A 19,045-nucleotide genomic window follows, 5' to 3' on the forward strand; every position below is an offset into this window, starting at 1 on the left:
AGGATGTCCAGGATGCTAAGGATACAAAGCCTGGACATCTGGCTATGGAACTTGCAAAAGCAGCTGAGATATTCCAGCAGTATACATGACATTTACCCCTGTTTAGTTCACTGCCCGATGCTTTACAGTAATCTTCCAGCACTTCTTTAAATTTGCTTGCAGACAGTTGAGTTGCAGCCCCCAGTAACAAGGTATCATCTACGAAGAGGGCATGGTTCATGCTCTTAACCCCTCTTGCTATGCACAGGCCAACTATATCTTGGTCTTGTTGCTTCTTGTTTAAATAGAAGCTGAGGACAGAGGCCTGCAACACAAAGAGGAGGGGTGAGAGGGGGCACCCCTGCCTCAGCCCTTTAGAAGCTTTGAAGAAGTCAGCAACCCTGCCATTCACTAAAGGTGCAATCCAGGGTTCCGAAATACAAGCTCTGATCCACTTGATAAAATTTTCACCAAATCCAAGTTTGTGCAAAACAACAAACAAAAATCTATGTCTTACACAATCAAATGCATTAGCTAGATCGAGTTTAATGACCATACCTTTTTCTTTTCGGCGAAGACTGGAATGAATCGCCTCTTGGACCAGGATGAAATTATCTACTAGCTGCCTGCCATGTATAAATCCACCTTGATTCTCCGGGATGATTTTGGGGAGGATTTTATTCAACCTGTTTGCTATTACCTTGGTAATCACTTTATATCCAATGTTACATAGGGATATAGGGCGGAATCTATTAAAAGAGTTTGCACCTTTTTCTTTAGGGATGAGGGCGAGGAATGTTGAGTTTTTGCAGCCTCCAATTTTCTGACACTCTTGGGACTTCTGGATCATTTTAAAGAGCTCCTTCTCAACTATCTGCCAACATGCCTGAAGAAATCTGGGCGTGAAACCATCCGGACCCGGGGCTTTGTCGGGTTCCATTGCAAAGAGAGCTTCCCTAACTTCGTTTTTGGTGATTTTGCCTTCAAGAGCCTAGTTCATTTTAGATGTGATGAGGTTGGGAACAACATTTAGTAGATTGTCGTTTTGGCTAGTCTCCATGCCTTCACTATACATCTTCTCAAAGTGATTTGAAGTTGCCCTCTTAATGCTGGCAAAATCTTTTAAAGTGCAGTTATCTTTTTTGATTTCAGAGATAGAATTGCGGCATTTCCTGGCTTGAGCCTGCTTTTGGAAAAAAGAAGAATTTCGATCACCAACTTTGAGCCATAGACTCCTTGATTTGAGCCTCCAGAATTCTTCTTCTGCCAGACAAGCCTTACGGAATTTTTGTTGTAGCAGATATTCCTTGTCCAGCGCTTCTTTGGTGATTTCGGCAGCTTCTAGGTGGAGGTGCTGTTTTTCTAGTTCGCTTTGGATTTTTTTTCTGTCAACAGCGGGATTGGGCAAGGTCTTAACCCAGCCTTTCAGCATCTCTTTTACTCTTCGAAGTTTTTCCTCCCAAACAAAGAAAGCAGAGCCCTTGACTGGCTCTTTCCAGCAATCTCTGACCTTTTGCATGAAGTCTGTCTCTTTAATCCATAGAGAGTTAAATCTAAAAGGGATGGGCCCCAGATCCTTAGAAGTCAACAGCTCTAGGCTAATGGGATTGTGATCTGAAACACTGCTATGGAGAATACGCATTCTAGCCTCTAACCCAAGAAGCAGGAAAGAACTTTGAACAAAAAATCTATCAAGTCTTGCCACTATGTGACCCGGTCCAACTCTCTTATTTGACCATGTGAACGTGCCAGTGACCGGCTTTATATCTAGCAGATCCTAGTCTTGCATGAGATCTTCCGCCCATTCTCTTGCCGGATCTCTGACTATGCTCCCTCCTCTTTTTTCTGATGAGAGGAGGGTGAGATTTAGATCTCCGGTTATGATTATGTTTTCCAGATTTTCCAGATCTGCCAGACTTTTGATGGAGTCCCAACAGTTTTTTTTCTCACCTGCATTGTTAGGAGCATACACATTGAATAGACAAATAATCTCCTTGGATTCTAAATGTTGCATTTTTAAAAAAATCCAATGGGTATTCAGGGACTTAGAGATTAATGAAAAGTTATATGTGTTCTAGAGAGATCCAAGCCCTCTCGATGCTCCACGGGCAGAGGTTGCATGCGCTCCACTTTTATTCCAAAATTTTTTGCTTGCTTGGAGGAAATCTGTGTCGTCCAATTTGGTCTCCTGGATGAGAAGGATATCCGGGGCTTCCAATCTTATTAAAATATTCATTGCTTCTTCTTTAGTTGTGGTGCCCATTCCCCTACAATTCCAGGAGACTATCTTCATCATTTATTTTTGCCTTGATGAGCTCCTTTGGAGCCCTGGGATTGAATCCTCGTCATCTTCGGGGATTTTGATAGAAGCTTCTCTAACGTAGGCTGGCTGCCCTGGAGCTTGTCCTTATAGGTTTCTTGTTCTCTTTTTTCCTTTGCGGACTTGTGTCCTCTTGTAGATATTCTAGGAGAAGACTGAGATTCACCTATTTCCCCTTCTTCCTCTGATTCCTCGGACTCTTGAGTTTCCTCCTCCTCTTCTGATATCCTCCCTTTGGATCGCTCTGGAACACTTTTGGTGGAGGGGGAGGCTTTAGATGGAGAGGCCGCCTTTGGGATTTTTGTCTCCTCGGTGGTCATGATTTCAGATCCAGAGGCCGCCTTTGGGATTTTTGTCTCCTGGGTGGTCATGATTTCAGATCCAAGGACCTCGAATTTATTCCCTTGGCTTTCCATGGATGGTTTCTGAGCAGGACCCGCTTGAGGAGCTTTAACATTTCCATTTGCATTCTTCTTGTGAGAGGTTTTGGAGCGCTTTGCCTGATTCCATCCTTCTTCCTTCCCTTTTTCTTCCACCCCTTTGGACGGGCAGTCTCTGGCAAAGTGTCCGTAAACGTGACACTTCCGGCATTTGAGCGGCAACTGCTCATAATCCAGTTTCTGTACATGAGTCCAGGGACCTACAACTATTTTGATGGCTTCCGGTAGTCCGACCTCCAGATCTACCTCCACACAGATTCTGGCACAATCATACTGATCTTTGTTGTTGGCCTTGTCTATAAATTTTCCAAGGGTATTTCCTATGTGCTTCAGAGAGTCCCAGTTCCAGCAGTGAACTGGAAGATTGGGGAGTCTCACCCACACCGGGACTGCTGTAGGCACATCCACCGCCGGATCGAAGTCTAGCGTCCATTTATTTAAATACAGCCCTTGGAGGCCCATGAAGTAGGGGCCATTCCTGACAATGAGATCTTTGTCCTCTTTTGTAGAGAATTCAAACAAAAAATATCCTCTCCCGAGGAAGTAAGAGGTTACCTTGTTTTTTATCAAAGGTGCCCTGTTCCTGGCGGCCCAGTTCTCGGTTGATTTCGGGGAAGGCCAAAGTCCTGTAAACTAACCAACCAGTGCACGATCTGCCAGAGACAATGCTACTTGGATTGGTCCTTCTGGCGGAAGGGCGATCTCAGGGATATCTTCGAGCTTTTTCACAAACTTTGCAGCTTCCGTTATCTTCTTCTTCTTTTTTTCTGAATATGGATACTTCTATATTAATACAAAAATAATTTACACCGAGGCCATGGCCTCGTAGAGCTAGCCCAAAGATGCGGCATGATTACAAGCATAGCATATCAGTATGCAAAAATCCAGTTGAGTATTGCCCTCAAGATCTGTAGAAAGCCTGATCATGACTAAAGCAAAAACCCAGAAAACCCCATAGTTGTACATGGAACTGAGAATTAAACCGGAGCTATGCGACAACCAAAACAGTAAAACTAGACCAGGTAGCTCTGACCAGCTACACGACAACCCATTACTGAATACAGAGGTAACTGTGACTGCGACCGAAACTGAAAACTAAAGAAGCAGAATGCCCCTTTCGTATGAAAAACTATCAATATGAGCTAATGCATATATAGTAATAACTAGGACGGTGATGAGTGAACCTTCTTGAGCTTGCTGAATTCCAAGAAAACCAGAAAGAACCAACCTGTTTAAACATCAGGAGAGGGATCAGGCGGCTCCTCGGTGATGCGGCATCCATACTTGTAATCATCGTCGTCATCAGAGGAGCCCGCCTGATTCTTCATGCTTTGAGAAGCTTTGCTTTTGCCAGAGCCTGAAGATTTGCTCTGTTCGAGGTTTGTCTGGATGGAGCCTGGTCTGTCTTCCGTCAACCTGTTCGTAGTCGCCTTGAGGGAACCAGCCTCTTGACCTGAATTGAGCTCGCTAAGCTCAATGGTGACCGTGGCCATAAAGGAAAAAGTGCCATGACTACAGGGGAATTGTAACCAAGCGGCGTTAGTCATGGATTGGAAGGAGCTCGGTGCTACAATTTGCAATCCTCTACCCCTACCCCGTCCACTCCGAGTAGCTGGGTACCTATTTGAGCGGAAGTCCGAGCAGGAGGTTGAGGATTTCATCGTGGAGGAGACAGCCTGGCGCCCAATTTTCACTCGAGAGCTGCCTCTTCTGCAGCTCATCCGCTGTCGTAGTTTCGGCATAGCTGGAGGAGTAGCGTGATCCGGGCTACTTGGTAAATGATGGAAGCAGTTAAGGATGAAAACAAACTTGACTTCAGCGCTCAGAAAGCTGAAAGGGAGAGCAACAAACGGGTGGCAAGCGAAAGAGCAGGGGAAACAAAGGGTAGCTTGAGGGCATAGCCAGAAGTTCCTCCAACGAACCAAAGCCCAGTTTACTCCTGAGAGAGGTCGAGAGCAAACCGCTGCATCTGTGAAGGAGGAGGAGCCAAAGTGAAAGGGAGAAACGCGATTATGGCAAGTTGATAGCACCATGATCAAGAAATTAACCGGCAAAAGAGGATGTATAGGCATCATTAATGTCTCATTAATCTGGAGCATAGGGGGAGTTATGACCGGAGCTGTGAGAAGTTGAGTGGCGGTGAAGATCAACCACGCGCCCATCCAAGCAGCAAGCCATGTACCTGTACTGTCGTCAGACACCCGGATCCGGGACTGTTATCTTCTTCTTTGGCAATGAGGCTAGCAATGATTTGAATGCCTCGGTGGCAGAGGGCGAAGGAGGGGAGGGAAGCCCCTGTGGGGGAGTCAGCTCCTCCATGGAGAGCCAGCAGTCCCAGCCAGGCCGGCCACAGCCTGCAGCAGGGCCCTCTCGCAGTCCCAGACCTAGCCTGCTCGCAGAGCGGATCTCGCAGGTTGCAAAGATGTGATGTAATTTAAGGGTCCAGAGGAAAGCTCAGCAGCAGAAGGCTGCCAAGCCCAGAGCAAGGAGCAGAAATCAGCGCGGAAGGAACCAGCCAAGAGGAAGGGAGGGATGCAGCCCGACAGCAGCAGGCTACCAGGCAGGGCTGCTGCAGGAGGCAACGAGAGGCGTAGGCTAGATCACGGGAGGTGCAGGCGAGGGCAAAATCTATTTAAGTAATCAATGTTGATAATGATATTGAGATGCATTTATTTTGCACATAAAACATGGGAATTATAATACAAAGTAATATTTAAATATCTCTTGCAATATCACCCTAAACTACATTCACTCATTTATTACTCCTTTCAACTAATTGAGTTTGAATTTGAATTTAAATTAAACATTTATATAAACCTTTCATAAAATAAAATTTAATTTAATATTAAACTTTGAAAAAAATTATGGAACTTTAATATTGAAAAATAATTTAAATTCAAATTTTAAATGACTTATATAATATTTCAATACATGCAGAATTTTATTGCATTGAAAAAAAATGTATTATAAAATTTATTATTAAAAGTATTAGAATAGATATAGAAACAATCAAATTAAAAAAGTAATAAAAATAATATTAAAAAAATTGTAATATTCTTTCACATCTAAATTAATTAATTATGTTCTAATTTTACTAAAAAAATAAAAATAATATATTTTTTATTATAAAAAACCTACTATAATTAACCTTAAAAATAATATAAAATTTTAACGCAAAACTTTTTAACACTATCTTACTATCTTATTAGAGTAGGATTTATATATTATACAGTGATATTTAGAATTATATGTAATGCAACTTTTAGAGATTGATAACTCACCTCACTAGCTTTGCTTCCCAACTATTTGTGTTTTTCTATTACCACACTTATATTGTCTTAAAATCTTAGGTATGATTAATTCAGTTAAAAGAACATACATAAAAAAACAATGGTCATAATTTCCCATCTCATAGAGTGTTAGAGATCGTGTACCAATCTCACCGAGATTATGGTGAATGCTATGAGAACTTTGCATACAATAAATGTGCACAAATATATAGGTTCATGTAGTAAACATGCATGGATATACACATTCATACAAGAAACAATTTCACACATAAGCGATCTGGCACAAACATGTTGCCTCTTCCATGTTATCTTAATTATAAAAATCACACATAATGACATATCACAATGAAGCCCATCATTTTGAGAGGACCCCCTCAATGTATGATAAAAACCCAAAAACTTTTTGATAAGGAGCCAACTGAAGATGAAATTGAAAAGTGACTCTTACCGAGAGGAAGAACCAAAGCATAGATGAGAGGCACAAAATATTTCAGAGGGATCTTCCTCAACTACCTTCTAAACTCCTCTCTACATCACGAATAAACCATAAGAACCATTTTTCTTAAGGCTTACTAGGCAGCATGTGCCCAACCCATGGCTAGTATGTTGGTCAACATTTTCTCGGGTTCACTGGCTTGTTTTTTCTCTCTCTCTAATTTTTTGGTTGCCCATTTTGGGTTTTCTTTTGGCAGGGTTGCACACTCGCGTCTTGCGTAGAATTTCAACCTAGTTGCTATGTCGTAAGGCAAATACTTGAATGCGTCAACATATACAAAATGAAAACTTTGTTCCTCTTTCTGATGAATAAATTCACAGGTCTCTTTTCTCAGGAAATATATATATATATATATATATATATATATATATATATATATATATATATAGGATTATTCTGATATCAGATTCACTATTTATTATTTATAGAGACATAAATATATACATATTTTATTATTATCTTAATTTTATGTTTATTAAGTAATTATATACAAATAAATTAATAGGTAAAGACTTAAGCTAATAGGGCTATGGATTGAAAGTGGATGGGTATTATGTTTAGGCACTCCTTGCAAAAAGTTCACGAGTTCAAATCCCTCGTGGGTGTTTACCCCACAAAAATAAATAATAACAATAACAAGCAAAGACTTACTTATCATACCTCAGAATTAAAACAATGTGAATAAAATAATGTTGATTCTTTTTATAAAATTATAACTTGCATTAGTTAATGTTAAATTAACAACGGTTAATAGGCACATCAAATCCTATAGCCTTGCTTTGTAGGGAACTAATAAATTGAGATGTCTACAAATTTACAATTTTACTCTTAAATAAAAGTGGGAAGTAACTCTTGGTAAGTATATTTATTTACATCGTATTCCTATCATTTTTTTTATTCAACACCCTAGCTTTTTAAGGAGATAACCACTTCTATGAGTGAATTAGTGATTTCTCCCATTTTTCTTTACGTTCATCTCTCATTTTAAATATTTCATTCCATTTATGATTGGATTCCATCATTAATTTTTCTAACTTGGCATTTAATTCTATAATATTAACCATTTTTTATAAACCCATAGCAATTCAAACCTCCCAGAGATTATATTTTGGTTATTACTTTTGTACCTGATTTTGACACAGTGTGGGTAGCTGGGTGAAGAAAGGAATCGACAATTGAATAAGATTGGATTATGGTTATTAATTTTGTATCTGAGTTTGACAAGGTGTGGGCAGTTGGGTGAAGAAAGGAATCAACAATTGAATGAATGTGTGACGACAACTCCATCTGGCAACGACTGATCTATTTTGAAGATGTTTTGTAATGATGGATGCACCCGATGCTCTTTGAACAAGAGTTTTATCGGTAAATTTAGATGGAAAAACCATGCAGACTTTTATCAGTAAATTTAGAAGGAAAAAACACTTAGACTTTAATTCTAAAAAAAAAAAAATCATTTGTGCTCTGTTAATCTTCACGTCTTTCATAAATGTAGCTTGCAGGGCTCATCCTTTTGAAACTTGTGGGGCTCATCCAACCCCTCTAAGTATTGTGTGGTTAGAAGGCCATGAGACATGAAGACCCACAAGGCTTACCTTATGTCTATCCAAATTGATTATTCTTGGTTTACACTATATGGGCCCACATGGGGGATTCCTTTTAGGGTTGTAAGGGTAACCTTCTCGCTACTCTCTCTGTGTGTGTGTATTGTAAATATGCATTTATATGCATTGTTTTCCAAGTTTTTCAATGTGAATTTTAGTAAAAGCTATAAAATAGTAATTTTAAGACCACCTCTATAACAAAGCTGCCACGGTTAGTGGTCAAGAATAGAAGAAGACAAACTGAAACTGAACATCTCCTCTCGCATTGTAAAAGTTTGTGATCGTAATGCACAATTGATTCTACAAATATTAAACATTCCCTAGGAAGAATAGAATACAAAATATTTTATTAAACGTCCACAAAGCCAAATGGTCAATGAGACAAAGAGTGTTCATTTTTAGGAGGCTATATATCCTCTTGCACTTTCATAAGGCCACACAACTTGTATAGCATAGCCATCTATTTCATGAAAAATCCATTCTCCCTTCTACCAAATTGTTTCTCCTTTAGCTAAATTCATTTATTACATATATTTAGCTCCTAATATAGTGATCCAAAAATGTAAAATATTTCCATACTCTCCTTTCATGTTCATCATACTTGTCTCACAGGCCACATTTCATGGCATTCGTATTCTGCAATTCCATTGTTGATTCCATCATTCTCAAGGACTTACAACTCGTCCATAGATTTGGTTTTAGTGCCACTGTGAAACTGTACAAGTGCCTTTTAACAAATTTATGATTCTGCCAAGTTTTTATACAACCATCACCAAAATCCTTGACCAAATTCCAAAGGTACAGTGACCTTGTACAAGTGGCTCCATCTTTTTAGCCATTTTTATAAGAACCTTTAATTACATGTTATACTTTGATATTAATTGATTGTGTTGCAATCATTTCAAAATCCTATAATTCTCATGGTTACAGTTGATATCTTATTGTTGCATCGCATCACAATCATTTGAAAATCTTTCTTTAATTTTCAATTCATAGATTGGGGTTTTCAATTTTCAGACAACATTGTTGAAAGCTAATTTCCTTATAACTATAGTGTTAATTGAATATGATTAGTGTCCAAATTATCTTAAAATGTTGCAGCGAGAAGAAAGGTTTAGACCTATGAAGCTATAAATCAGTGAGTGACTAATTGGGCCTTTTAGCTGCACTGAAAATAGGAAGATTTCCTATTTATGGTGGCAGAAAATGTGACCACTAAAAAGAAACCATCCTACTTGAGTATAGGTTAAACATCTTTTAGATTTCATGGTCCTAGTATGGAATCTGAATAATTAATGATCAAATTGCACAAAATCATTGCATACATCATCACTGAAATGTGCTCCGCCTCGACTCTGTTGTTTGTCCATGTGTAAAGCCCTTTTTTTGGCTTAAAGTCCAGTAAATCCCATTGTTGAATCAGGTCTTCCACTAAGGGAAGGGAGTGGTCCCTTCCCTTAGTGGAAGATATCCTTAATGATATCCTTAATGATATTCGGTAATGATATCCTTTCTCCTCATAATTCAACAATAAAGTAGACATCACACTGCATTTCTTATATACGATTTGATAATCATACCAATCCATCTTAGTGACCCATTTGTGTGCCCCGTGCATGATAATGTATGGTCCAGAAAATACTTCAAACTATGATGATGATCTTGATTTGGAAACACCTTCTGATAAGATATGGCTTCCAAGTCTCAACTACATGAAACATGGCCATCATCTCTTTCTCACAGATGTATTCACCCAAATTTATGTCAACTGCATCAACATAGCTCCTCGACCCCTGCGTGATGCACTGCATTCCAAGACAAAATTATCAGTGAAATTGGGCACTACTAAAATGGGTGTAGTGCCCTCGACTTACTCTAAAGCTAAAAAGATTTGCTCAACAACATCATTCCATACAAAGGCGTTTGTTTTTAGCATGGTTGTTAAGGTGGTTACCATAGCTATTCAAAAACTTGCTTTATTAGCATGTAAGTCCGAGGAAGTCGTGAAAGCTATTCGAGGTCTTAGTTTGTGGCTAATCCTATGTAGCTACAACTTTCTTTCGGTCCACTTGTGGGGCCTTCCCGTTGACAATGTGACAGAAGTATTTGACCTTTGAAGCCCCAAAAACATCTTTGCCATAATGTGTAAGTATCAACTGGTAGCCCTCAAGGAGTTACGGGGCCTATCAATGTGTTCCACATGGGAGTCCCAAGTTTTGTTGTAGATCAAGCTATCATTAAAGAATGCAAGCACAAAATTGCACGGGAAGGGTCATAAAATCTTGTTCATGAGGCTCTTAAAGGGGGATGAAGCACTGCAAAGTCAAAAGGGCATCACTGAAAAATCGTAATGGCATTCATGTGTGTGAAAGGTTGTTTCAGGGATGTCCATTTCCTTCATGTGCGTTTGGTGGTATCCTAAGTAAAGGTCCAGTTCAACGAAGAACTTGTCTCCATGAAGCTCATCTAAGAGATCGTTGATAACCAGTCCGGTAAGTTTGTCTTTGGTGATTAACTGGTTGGGAGACCAAAAGCCAAGGCACATGTGCCAACTAACTTCATTCTCAAACACCAAGACCATGGTTAGTGAGGAAGGGCTCCTATTGGGATGTATGACTCCAGTGTTTGATAGTTCATGAATGATCATTTTTTATTTCCGTCTTGTATGCAAATGGGTGTCTACAGGGACACATATTGGGTGGTTGAGCACCTAGAACCAAGAGGATAGCATGGTCATGCTCACCACGTGAAGGCCGCAATGCACAAGGCGTTTCAAATACGTATCGATGTTTAATTAGTACCATATGCAAATAATCGGGAATCTCTTGTGGGGGACCACACACAACTCGTACGTCATTGAATTGCGCAATAAAATTGGAATGGCCTTTCTCCGATAAATTCTCCAGACGACGAGAGTTGATAATTTCGAGGGAGCCAAACTTAATCCCTTTGAGTGCATGCTCGTGCCCTTCCTTATTGAAGACCATGTATAATTCCTTAAAATCCATTGTAACGTGGCCGAAAGTGTGTGACCATTCCACGCCGAGAGCTGTATAATAATCACCCATTTCAACAGCAAACATGTGAGATTTGAGCTTCTAGCCTCCGGTATGAAGTTTCACATTTTCACACTTCCCTCCACACTTCACTAACTTACAAAATGAGAGATTAGAGGCTACGCGACTAAACAAGTTAGTCACCACAGTTATTTAAAGTGAATTACTATTAAATTTGAGAAATTTTAAGAGACCCCACTAAAAATGACTAGCTTAAACGAAATCCATGCACGACATGGACATAACAATTGGTTTCTTCCTCCACTCTTCTATGGATAAAATTATGGGTGCCACTGCGGTGAATAAAAACAATCACCTTGCGGTTCTTGATGCAACCAATCACCTTCAAAAGTTTGGGGTGCAAAAAAATGTTGGATAAGGCAGAGAGGAAAGTTTTGGGATCCTCGCGAGGAGCTTCTGAGGTTGTTTATTCCTGAGGAGGAGGGCCCCAGTCATTGGAACTCGAGGTCAGGGGTGTAGCGTGATTGGTCTTTGAAGGAAACATGTGTTTGAAATAATTCATGCCCTTTATATTTATGCCTGGGGAAATTGCTACCCATCACGATTGGAGCAAAGTTCGAGGCATTGGTGTTCTACCATTTCTGCCCGGTAAATGGGAATCGAGGAGGGTGTTTTGTTTCACTACCCTTGTTCTCTTGTTCCTTCCCTTGATGATTGTCTTATAAAATTCTTCAATCTCTAAATTGGAAGCATCTGCAGGGTCGAGAATCACAACAACTTTTCCTGCTTGCTCATGTCGAAGTGTAAAATTCGTAAAAACGTTATCCCTAGTTGACTTTGGATTTTTTTTCTCTCTTATCTTCTTCCCACCTTTTGGCTTTAGACTACTTTGCTTTTTGGTTCACTTTCAATTGTGTCGGTGCCGTCTCCTACGGAGTTACTTATGCGCGTTGTTGACTTGTGTGTGTGTGTAAAGATAAAGGAAGCCTTTGGAGGATCCCCCTTCTTCCCCATAACATCTAGATGAGGAATGACGTGAACCACTAATCGTGAGAGTTATTCATAACTCTGAGGAACTCACCTTGATTTGAACATGTGATCTCCCTATCGACAACATGCCTTTGGCAGATGGTCCCACTGATTGCGCAAAGCATTGGGGCTATAGTTACCAAGATCTCGCACCTAGCCCTAAGAACTATTGCATAGATAGGCGCATATCGAGCCCCAAGAATTATTGTGCAGAAAGCCACACATCCACAATAATAAAAACCAACACTAACATGTCACAAGAAATGAGGGCCATGTATTGAATATAATAACAATGAAGTAGGAAATTAGAGAGGAAACCATTGATTGGATTATAATATGGTAGGGCTATATCCCACATGCAAAGTGTGGATGAGAGTGATGAAAGGAAAGGGTATAGAAGGGGAAGATGGAAAATACCGAAACATACTTACCTGGGCGGGGTCAATCGATGATCTTGAAGGTCGATGGCCTAGGAAGGCCACCTCCATTGCACTTGGGAGGGGGGTTTACCTAGCATCCCCCACTGAGGAGAGTGCACGTCATAATTTGTGGCAGCGGAGGCACGCGTTCGCGCGGCCTCCACACTATACTAAGAACAAAATGCGACAGACTGTCTACACGGACGTGATCTAGCATCTGGTCGCTGGATAAAATGTGAATGGTCTCTGATTTTGATTTTGAAGAAGTAACAGAGAACCATTGGATGGTTCGGAAGCCGATCGGGTCGCAACATTATTCGATGGTTGTTTGTTCGCAATTACTTCCGTTCATAGATTGCCTACCAGTGTTCCAATCAATTCTGGTTTTAGATAGATATTTCGTTATTGTTTGTTTCATACGTGAGAGAGGGTGTGAACGCCATTACGTGTGCAGCAATTTCATAGATTGATACACGTGTTCCAATCTATTCTGTTTTTAGACGGGTACCAGTGTTCCAATCTATTCTGTATTTAGATGGGATACCAGTGTTCCAATCTATTCTGTTTATAGATGGGTACCAGTGTTCCAATCTATTCTGTTTTCTATAAACACGAGTCCAGCCGCATCGTTGATGGATTGATTGTTTTTCGTTTCCAGCTAATTACAATTGAAAGTTAAAAATTAGAAGGTTGTCTTTAAAATTACTTTATACAATTAGTTTACTTGGTCAGCCTTCTCGCCTGGGAGACACCGGTTCAAGCCCCAGCAATGCTGCAATTTATTTATTTTTACAGTGTAACCGGAAAAGTTTCACAGCAAGGCAAACGTTTCCTGTTTGTTTGCATTCTCTAGTAATATGTTGCATCGTCATGCTGTGTTTTCCGTATTAAGGGGACGCTGTGTTTGTGCTCCTAATCCTTTGCAAGGGAAAAAGACAGTATTTCTAATTCCTATTTGAAATAGAACTTTGTATATATAAATTGCATATACTTAGTATTTGAAATAGAAATTTGAATATAGATTGTATATTGACTGTTTTTAATTCCTATTTGAAATAGAACTTTGTATATATAAATTGCATATACTTAGTATTTGAAATAGGAATTTGAATATAGATTGTATATTGACTGTTTTAAATCGAAATTTGAAGATACATTGCAATGTCAATGTCAATGTCAACGCCTAACCCAAAAAGGGCTGTAATACTGCTGTTCTTCCTACTGTAATAGGGCTTAGGATTAGGATGCTCATCAGCGGAAAGATTGAACTCTACATATGCGTGTTGAAATTTTCTTTTAGTTTCTTGATCCTTTCCAAGGAGATTGGGGAAAGGATCTAATTTTGGAGATTTACACTTTGCTATTCATCTAGTCAGCTATCTTGGAATCTCCCAAATTACACTTTACTATTGATCTACTCGGTTATCTTGGAATCTCCCAAAATTTGAATTATGTAGACCCCTTTTCCTGTTGCCAGCTTTATCCGCAACCACAGAGAATTCAGTTTTGTAGACCCCTTTTCCTGTTGCCAGCCTTATCTCTGAAACAATTTCTTTTTAGCTTCCTCCGAATATAAAACTCTCCTCCTGCCCCAGCTTCGTGTGTCTTGCTCCCCTTTATTTTGTTTATTAATGTGTCCTGCTCCCTTTTATTTATTCTTGAACCTATGTTGTGGAGCATGTAGCCAACAAAGAGAGATTGGAAACTATGATTACTGGCATATGTTGTGGTTGATTTTCTCCCATATCTTTGATTGTGAATGGCCAAATCCTATTACTGTACTTGGTGCTTGCACTATGTTTTGCATGTGATCAAAACCCACATGCAACGGACTGATGGCGCCATCATGGGTGGTCGGTGTTCACTGTTCAGCATTTGGGCCTGTATTGGCTGTGTGTGTATATATATATATAAGCTTGTGATTGCTTTGTCTGGGGAAAGAACATGTAATCAGGCAAAATAGCCAATTAATGCTCTCTCTAATAACAGGGACCCATGTTAGGTCAATTTGATTCGGTTCAAGTCCTATACAAGATCTGTTCACTCAGGGATTTCATCTTACCATTACCGTTCACTTTAGAGCCGGCTAATTCTCTTTCATCTTTTTGTGCCATTGCATCAATATTTGCACAAATAAAGGTAGCAGTATGCCATAAACTCAAGCATGCCTAAAGTTGTTCTGCTTAGCTAAACAACGCACTACAAGCAGGTGACCCCTCACTTCAACATGTACAATTGTGTAGCTATAGCATTGATCTAAGTTATTTGGGATGCAATCACATAGCTATGTACTCACCTCTTAGGAAGACTTGACAGGAGTAGCTACGAAAATATAAGTGTCCATCAATTCCCTGAATGATATGCAATGGTTTGCCTAACTGATCTGAGCTTTTTAGTGTATGCATGTTAAAACTCCACAGGGTTTGGGTGCAGGATCATTTCTTGGCAAACGCCACCTTCCCACCTTCCCCTGCTTTGTCTCATTGTAATGCAATTTATATGCAAGGAGAGTTCGAATTTTCCACCTGCAATGTGAGTGCATAATGTTCTAGTTAAAAAAGAAGAAGAAGAAATCTCGCTGGCCTTCAGAAATATGGTCATGTTAAATAAAACTAAAATGAAGAGTGTTGGAGCAATGCTCGATGTCTTTGAAAGCAAAGCAAGTCAAAATCATAAATGTTGAACTTGGAAAATCAAAGCAAGTCCAGATCATAAATGTTGAACTTGGAAAACCAAAGCAAGTCAAGATCATCAATGTTGAACTCGGTAAAGAGAAAGGTGATTTTATAAAAATGGACGATACAGAATTTGTTGGAAAGCTGAAGAAACAGGACAATGGCCAGTAAAGGAAGGAGACCTAGCAATCATGCCAAGATTGGGTCTTGTCAAATGAGGAGCTCAAGAAGAGGGTATAGCTCCCAAAAATCTGGCTAGGAGTGGTATCGTTGTGTTTCTTGGCAGCGAATAATAAAATTCTATCTCAAGCACCAATAAGGGAGATTGGGTCTTGTCAAATGAGGAGTTCAAGAAGAGGGCATAGCTCCCAAAAATCTGGCTAGGAGTGGTAACGTTGTGTTTCTTGGAAGCGAATAATAAAATTCTATCTCAAGCACCAATAAGGAAGGGATGCTTCCAAGAGCCAAACAGATGTACCAGATGCCTGGAGGAAAGAGGGAGATCCAATCATTCAGTAATACAGTAAGGAAAGATGCCTGGAGGAAAGAGGTAGATCCAATCATTCACTAATACAGTAAAGGAAAGATGCCTGGAGGAAAGAGGGAGATTCAATCATTCAGTAATACACTAAGAAAGGAAACCTAGATAGGATCCTCCTCCCTCCTCCATTACCAGGATAACTAATAAAAAAGAAAACCTGTTGCGTCTGTTTCTTTAGATTGTTGAGAACATGCTTGAGTTTGTGCCTGAACTTCCCAATGAAGAACTGTGCATGACGTTGTGGGCAGGGGTGATCTTTGTCCAATCACCCTTGCACCAAATGGAGTCCATAATGACGACTTCAGGGCGCAGAGAGGGCGCAGAGAAGAATTCGCTTCACGGCGCCGTAGATAATTGATAATCGAAAGCAAGGAGCATATAAATTCGGTGCCGATAAAAAGCGAGGCGAAGAGTTGATTTAAATTCAGGGCAAAAAGGAACCTGATTTAAATTCAGGGCAGAAAGGAACGGGAAGCAACAACGATTTAAACCAAACGACAAACCCTCCAAACAAACCGCTCAGAGCACCATAACTTAACTTCCCTTCACCCGATCAAACAAACAACAGTTCAATTCATCATGCATCATATATATATATTATTTTGTGTTGGTGTCGATGGGGTGCGCCAATAGCAAGCTATTGTGAGTGGGCCCTCCCCCTAGAAAAATACATTTAATATCATGTGGTTCTATGAACCACGTATCAGATATTAAACTGATAAGAACAGATACTCCACTTGATCTTAGCCAAAAGGCCGAGAAAGGTATGCTTTTTCTCTCCCCTCTCCCTCCCTTTTCTAGTACTCCCCCTCTCCTCTCATTTTACTCATTCTTGCATGTGGTATAAATCACTTATATTCCCTCTCACATAATACTTCTAATTTATTTACTTCTAATTTATTTAAATAAGCATGCCATGTATCATCAAATTTATACCCAATAAATAAGTTCATGTTTTTAATATTCTTACCATCCGCACTGAGCCGCCTCATTAGTTTCCTTGGTTAAATATCCTCTTTCTCTCACCTCTGAAACCAGCGATGCACTTGGAAGAATGAGTATTCGACACATTCCATTTAAAAAACAGAGCGGGTAGCCACAGACGCATGCACTATCACTCAAAGAAAGTTCATCCAACTCTGTGCCCAAACAACCCATTAATGCCATCCACATTAGAATCTCGAATGTGCCGTGTGATGCCCAAGTTACTCTTCTTCTTCTTTTGGGGAAGGTGGCGAGGAACAATTGAGGAGTATATGGAATTTGTTTCGGATAATGGAGACAAAGGCAAATCTTGATGCAATGTGGGAGGAGAGTTGTACATTACTAGCCTTAGATATAGATACGAAACAAGATGTAATGTGGGAGTGTTTGTTTGTTTGTTTTTTTTTATTATTATTATTAATCCACCACTGCCACAGAAAGCAAAAACGGTTCTCGATTAAGATGTTTCAACCCTTGCCTATGTAAATGGAGAAAAAAACCCCGCATTCACACATCCGCATCTAATACCGCTGATGTGATCCATTCCAACCTTTGGACCTTGTCGACCATTGTAGCTACTCTGGGCAGCTCAGTGCTAATTTGGCCTTTCCACGTCTTGCGTCATTAGCGGCCATCAAACAATAACATCGTTTTCAGCCTCGAAAAGTTCTATTTAAAGTACACACCCTGTTCACGTAGTTTGTCTCATTGTGAGCTCTTTTATGACCTTTGGACCCGATTCTCGTTTCGTGCATAATAGTTATGGCCCCGACAAGTTGGCAATCGATTTTCCACCTTAGCCCCTGTGACTCTTGGCCTTCCATGCCTCATCCGCTCCCCTTCTTCTCTTTTCATTTACGAAGTTCTTTGTAAACACGATGAACGTATTCTCGCCTTTTGGGGAGGGTGTTGCACATGAGAGTAACTAAGCATCTCTCCTTAGAGATTGTCACCACCATGCAATTGACCATTTGATAATACTGCTTTCATTCTTCAGCGAATGTGTGCTTGTGTGTTTCATTCTATTTGCTTATTTCTACAATTGTAGTTATTTCGTTGTTCCTATAAATATTATTTTTTGTGGATTAGTGCGTGTCCACGGATTCCCACCTCAATCCGGACCAACGATGTCAGAGACTTGTGTTGCTCGATGCATGCCCCTCTAACAAGATTAGGGTAGAAGTGGCTTGGTCAATCGATGTGCAATCCATATGGCTATCTTCTTTTCCTGCCCAGATAACATCATATGGCAGAAGAAAATGGAGCGACCGACCCCATCACGTTGTTACTCCAAGATGTCGCGAACAATCGAGGAATCTAGACGTTGAATTAGTGTGCTCGGATATTGCAACAAATCTCCACCATCATGGGTTCCTCTACTTCATCGACCCTTCCCATCAATAGAGATACGCCTTTCCAGATATAAGCTAATATGGATATCCCTCTATTTGAAGAAAGGAGATGCATAATCTTTAAAGTAGTCTTTCAATTACCTATAGCCGTTAATAGATTCTCGGGTGAGGAGAAAATTAGAACCACGTGGCTTCCTCTGGTGAAACTCCTTACTATAGTAGGAGATGGGATAGGAATGGACGCTAGGATAAAGGGTGGGCACTAAGATAAAGGAGAAGCATGCGTGTGGAAAGGAGGACGCCCGTGTCCAACATTGATGGGACAACCATCGTCAACGAGCACTATAGATGAAGAAGTGCGAAGTGCCATGTTTGAAGACACATACCCTGCATGGGGTGATTTTTGCAAAAAAAGTTTTAAAATTTTATAAACCTTGTCACTACTGATTAACCGGCTCTCCCCCTCCATGAGTAGCGATCAACATTTCGAACAAGTTTACCTAATGGTGACCATTCATGGGTTCCTTCCATTAAGTGGTCTCTCAATGTATTCACTCAAATGCTTGAAAGGTCTTTATCATTATACAAGAAGTAATGAAATGCTTGTGTTGACGCCATACATTAAAACAAAACATAGTCTATTCATAGTCCACTGACAATATATGCACTATAACATCATGCCTTTGGGGAGATCCTTTCTTAAATCAACAAAAAATGCAAATTTAACGTATACATAGAAGCTTGAAAATCTCTCATCTCTAGAGCCATGGTGAGAAAATTACAAGTTTTCTTACAAATCATTGCTAAATATTTAGGCTTGCAACACTTTAGAGAATTTTTGTGCAGTTTGAAACAAAATAGGAGTGATAATAGTGATTTTGTATATAAACTAAAACTTG

The 19,045-nt window shown here is 39.9% G+C and overlaps 1 protein-coding gene and 2 non-coding genes across 3 annotated transcripts; 1 reads left to right on the top strand and 2 right to left on the bottom strand.

Annotated features, from left to right (window-relative positions):
• Positions 1-970: 970 nt before the first annotated feature.
• On the bottom strand, positions 971-1,621 carry LOC149205676 (uncharacterized). The gene has a single exon (XM_089397471.1). It carries the CDS (start codon positions 1,619-1,621, stop codon positions 971-973), a length of 651 nt encoding a protein of 216 aa, XP_089253597.1.
• A 10,977-nt stretch (positions 1,622-12,598) lies between these two features.
• Positions 12,599-12,758, top strand: LOC149205677 (U1 spliceosomal RNA). Its single transcript, XR_016253204.1, has one exon. It is a non-coding gene; the product is annotated as a U1 spliceosomal RNA (small nuclear RNA).
• A 3,619-nt stretch (positions 12,759-16,377) lies between these two features.
• LOC149205678 (U2 spliceosomal RNA) lies at positions 16,378-16,578 on the bottom strand. Its single transcript, XR_016253146.1, has one exon. It is a non-coding gene; the product is annotated as a U2 spliceosomal RNA (small nuclear RNA).
• Positions 16,579-19,045: the final 2,467 nt, after the last annotated feature.

This window comes from Pinus tabuliformis, chromosome 1_2, assembly GCF_031772625.1.
Source record: "Pinus tabuliformis cultivar Carrire ecotype Pingquan chromosome 1_2, CPIR1, whole genome shotgun sequence".
Lineage (NCBI taxonomy): Eukaryota > Viridiplantae > Streptophyta > Pinopsida > Pinales > Pinaceae > Pinus > Pinus tabuliformis.

Bases quoted from the DNA above. Each gene is read 5' to 3' on its own strand.
- LOC149205676 (XM_089397471.1), bottom strand. From the start codon at position 1,621: ATGCGTATTCTCCATAGCAGTGTTTCAGATCACAATCCCATTAGCCTA.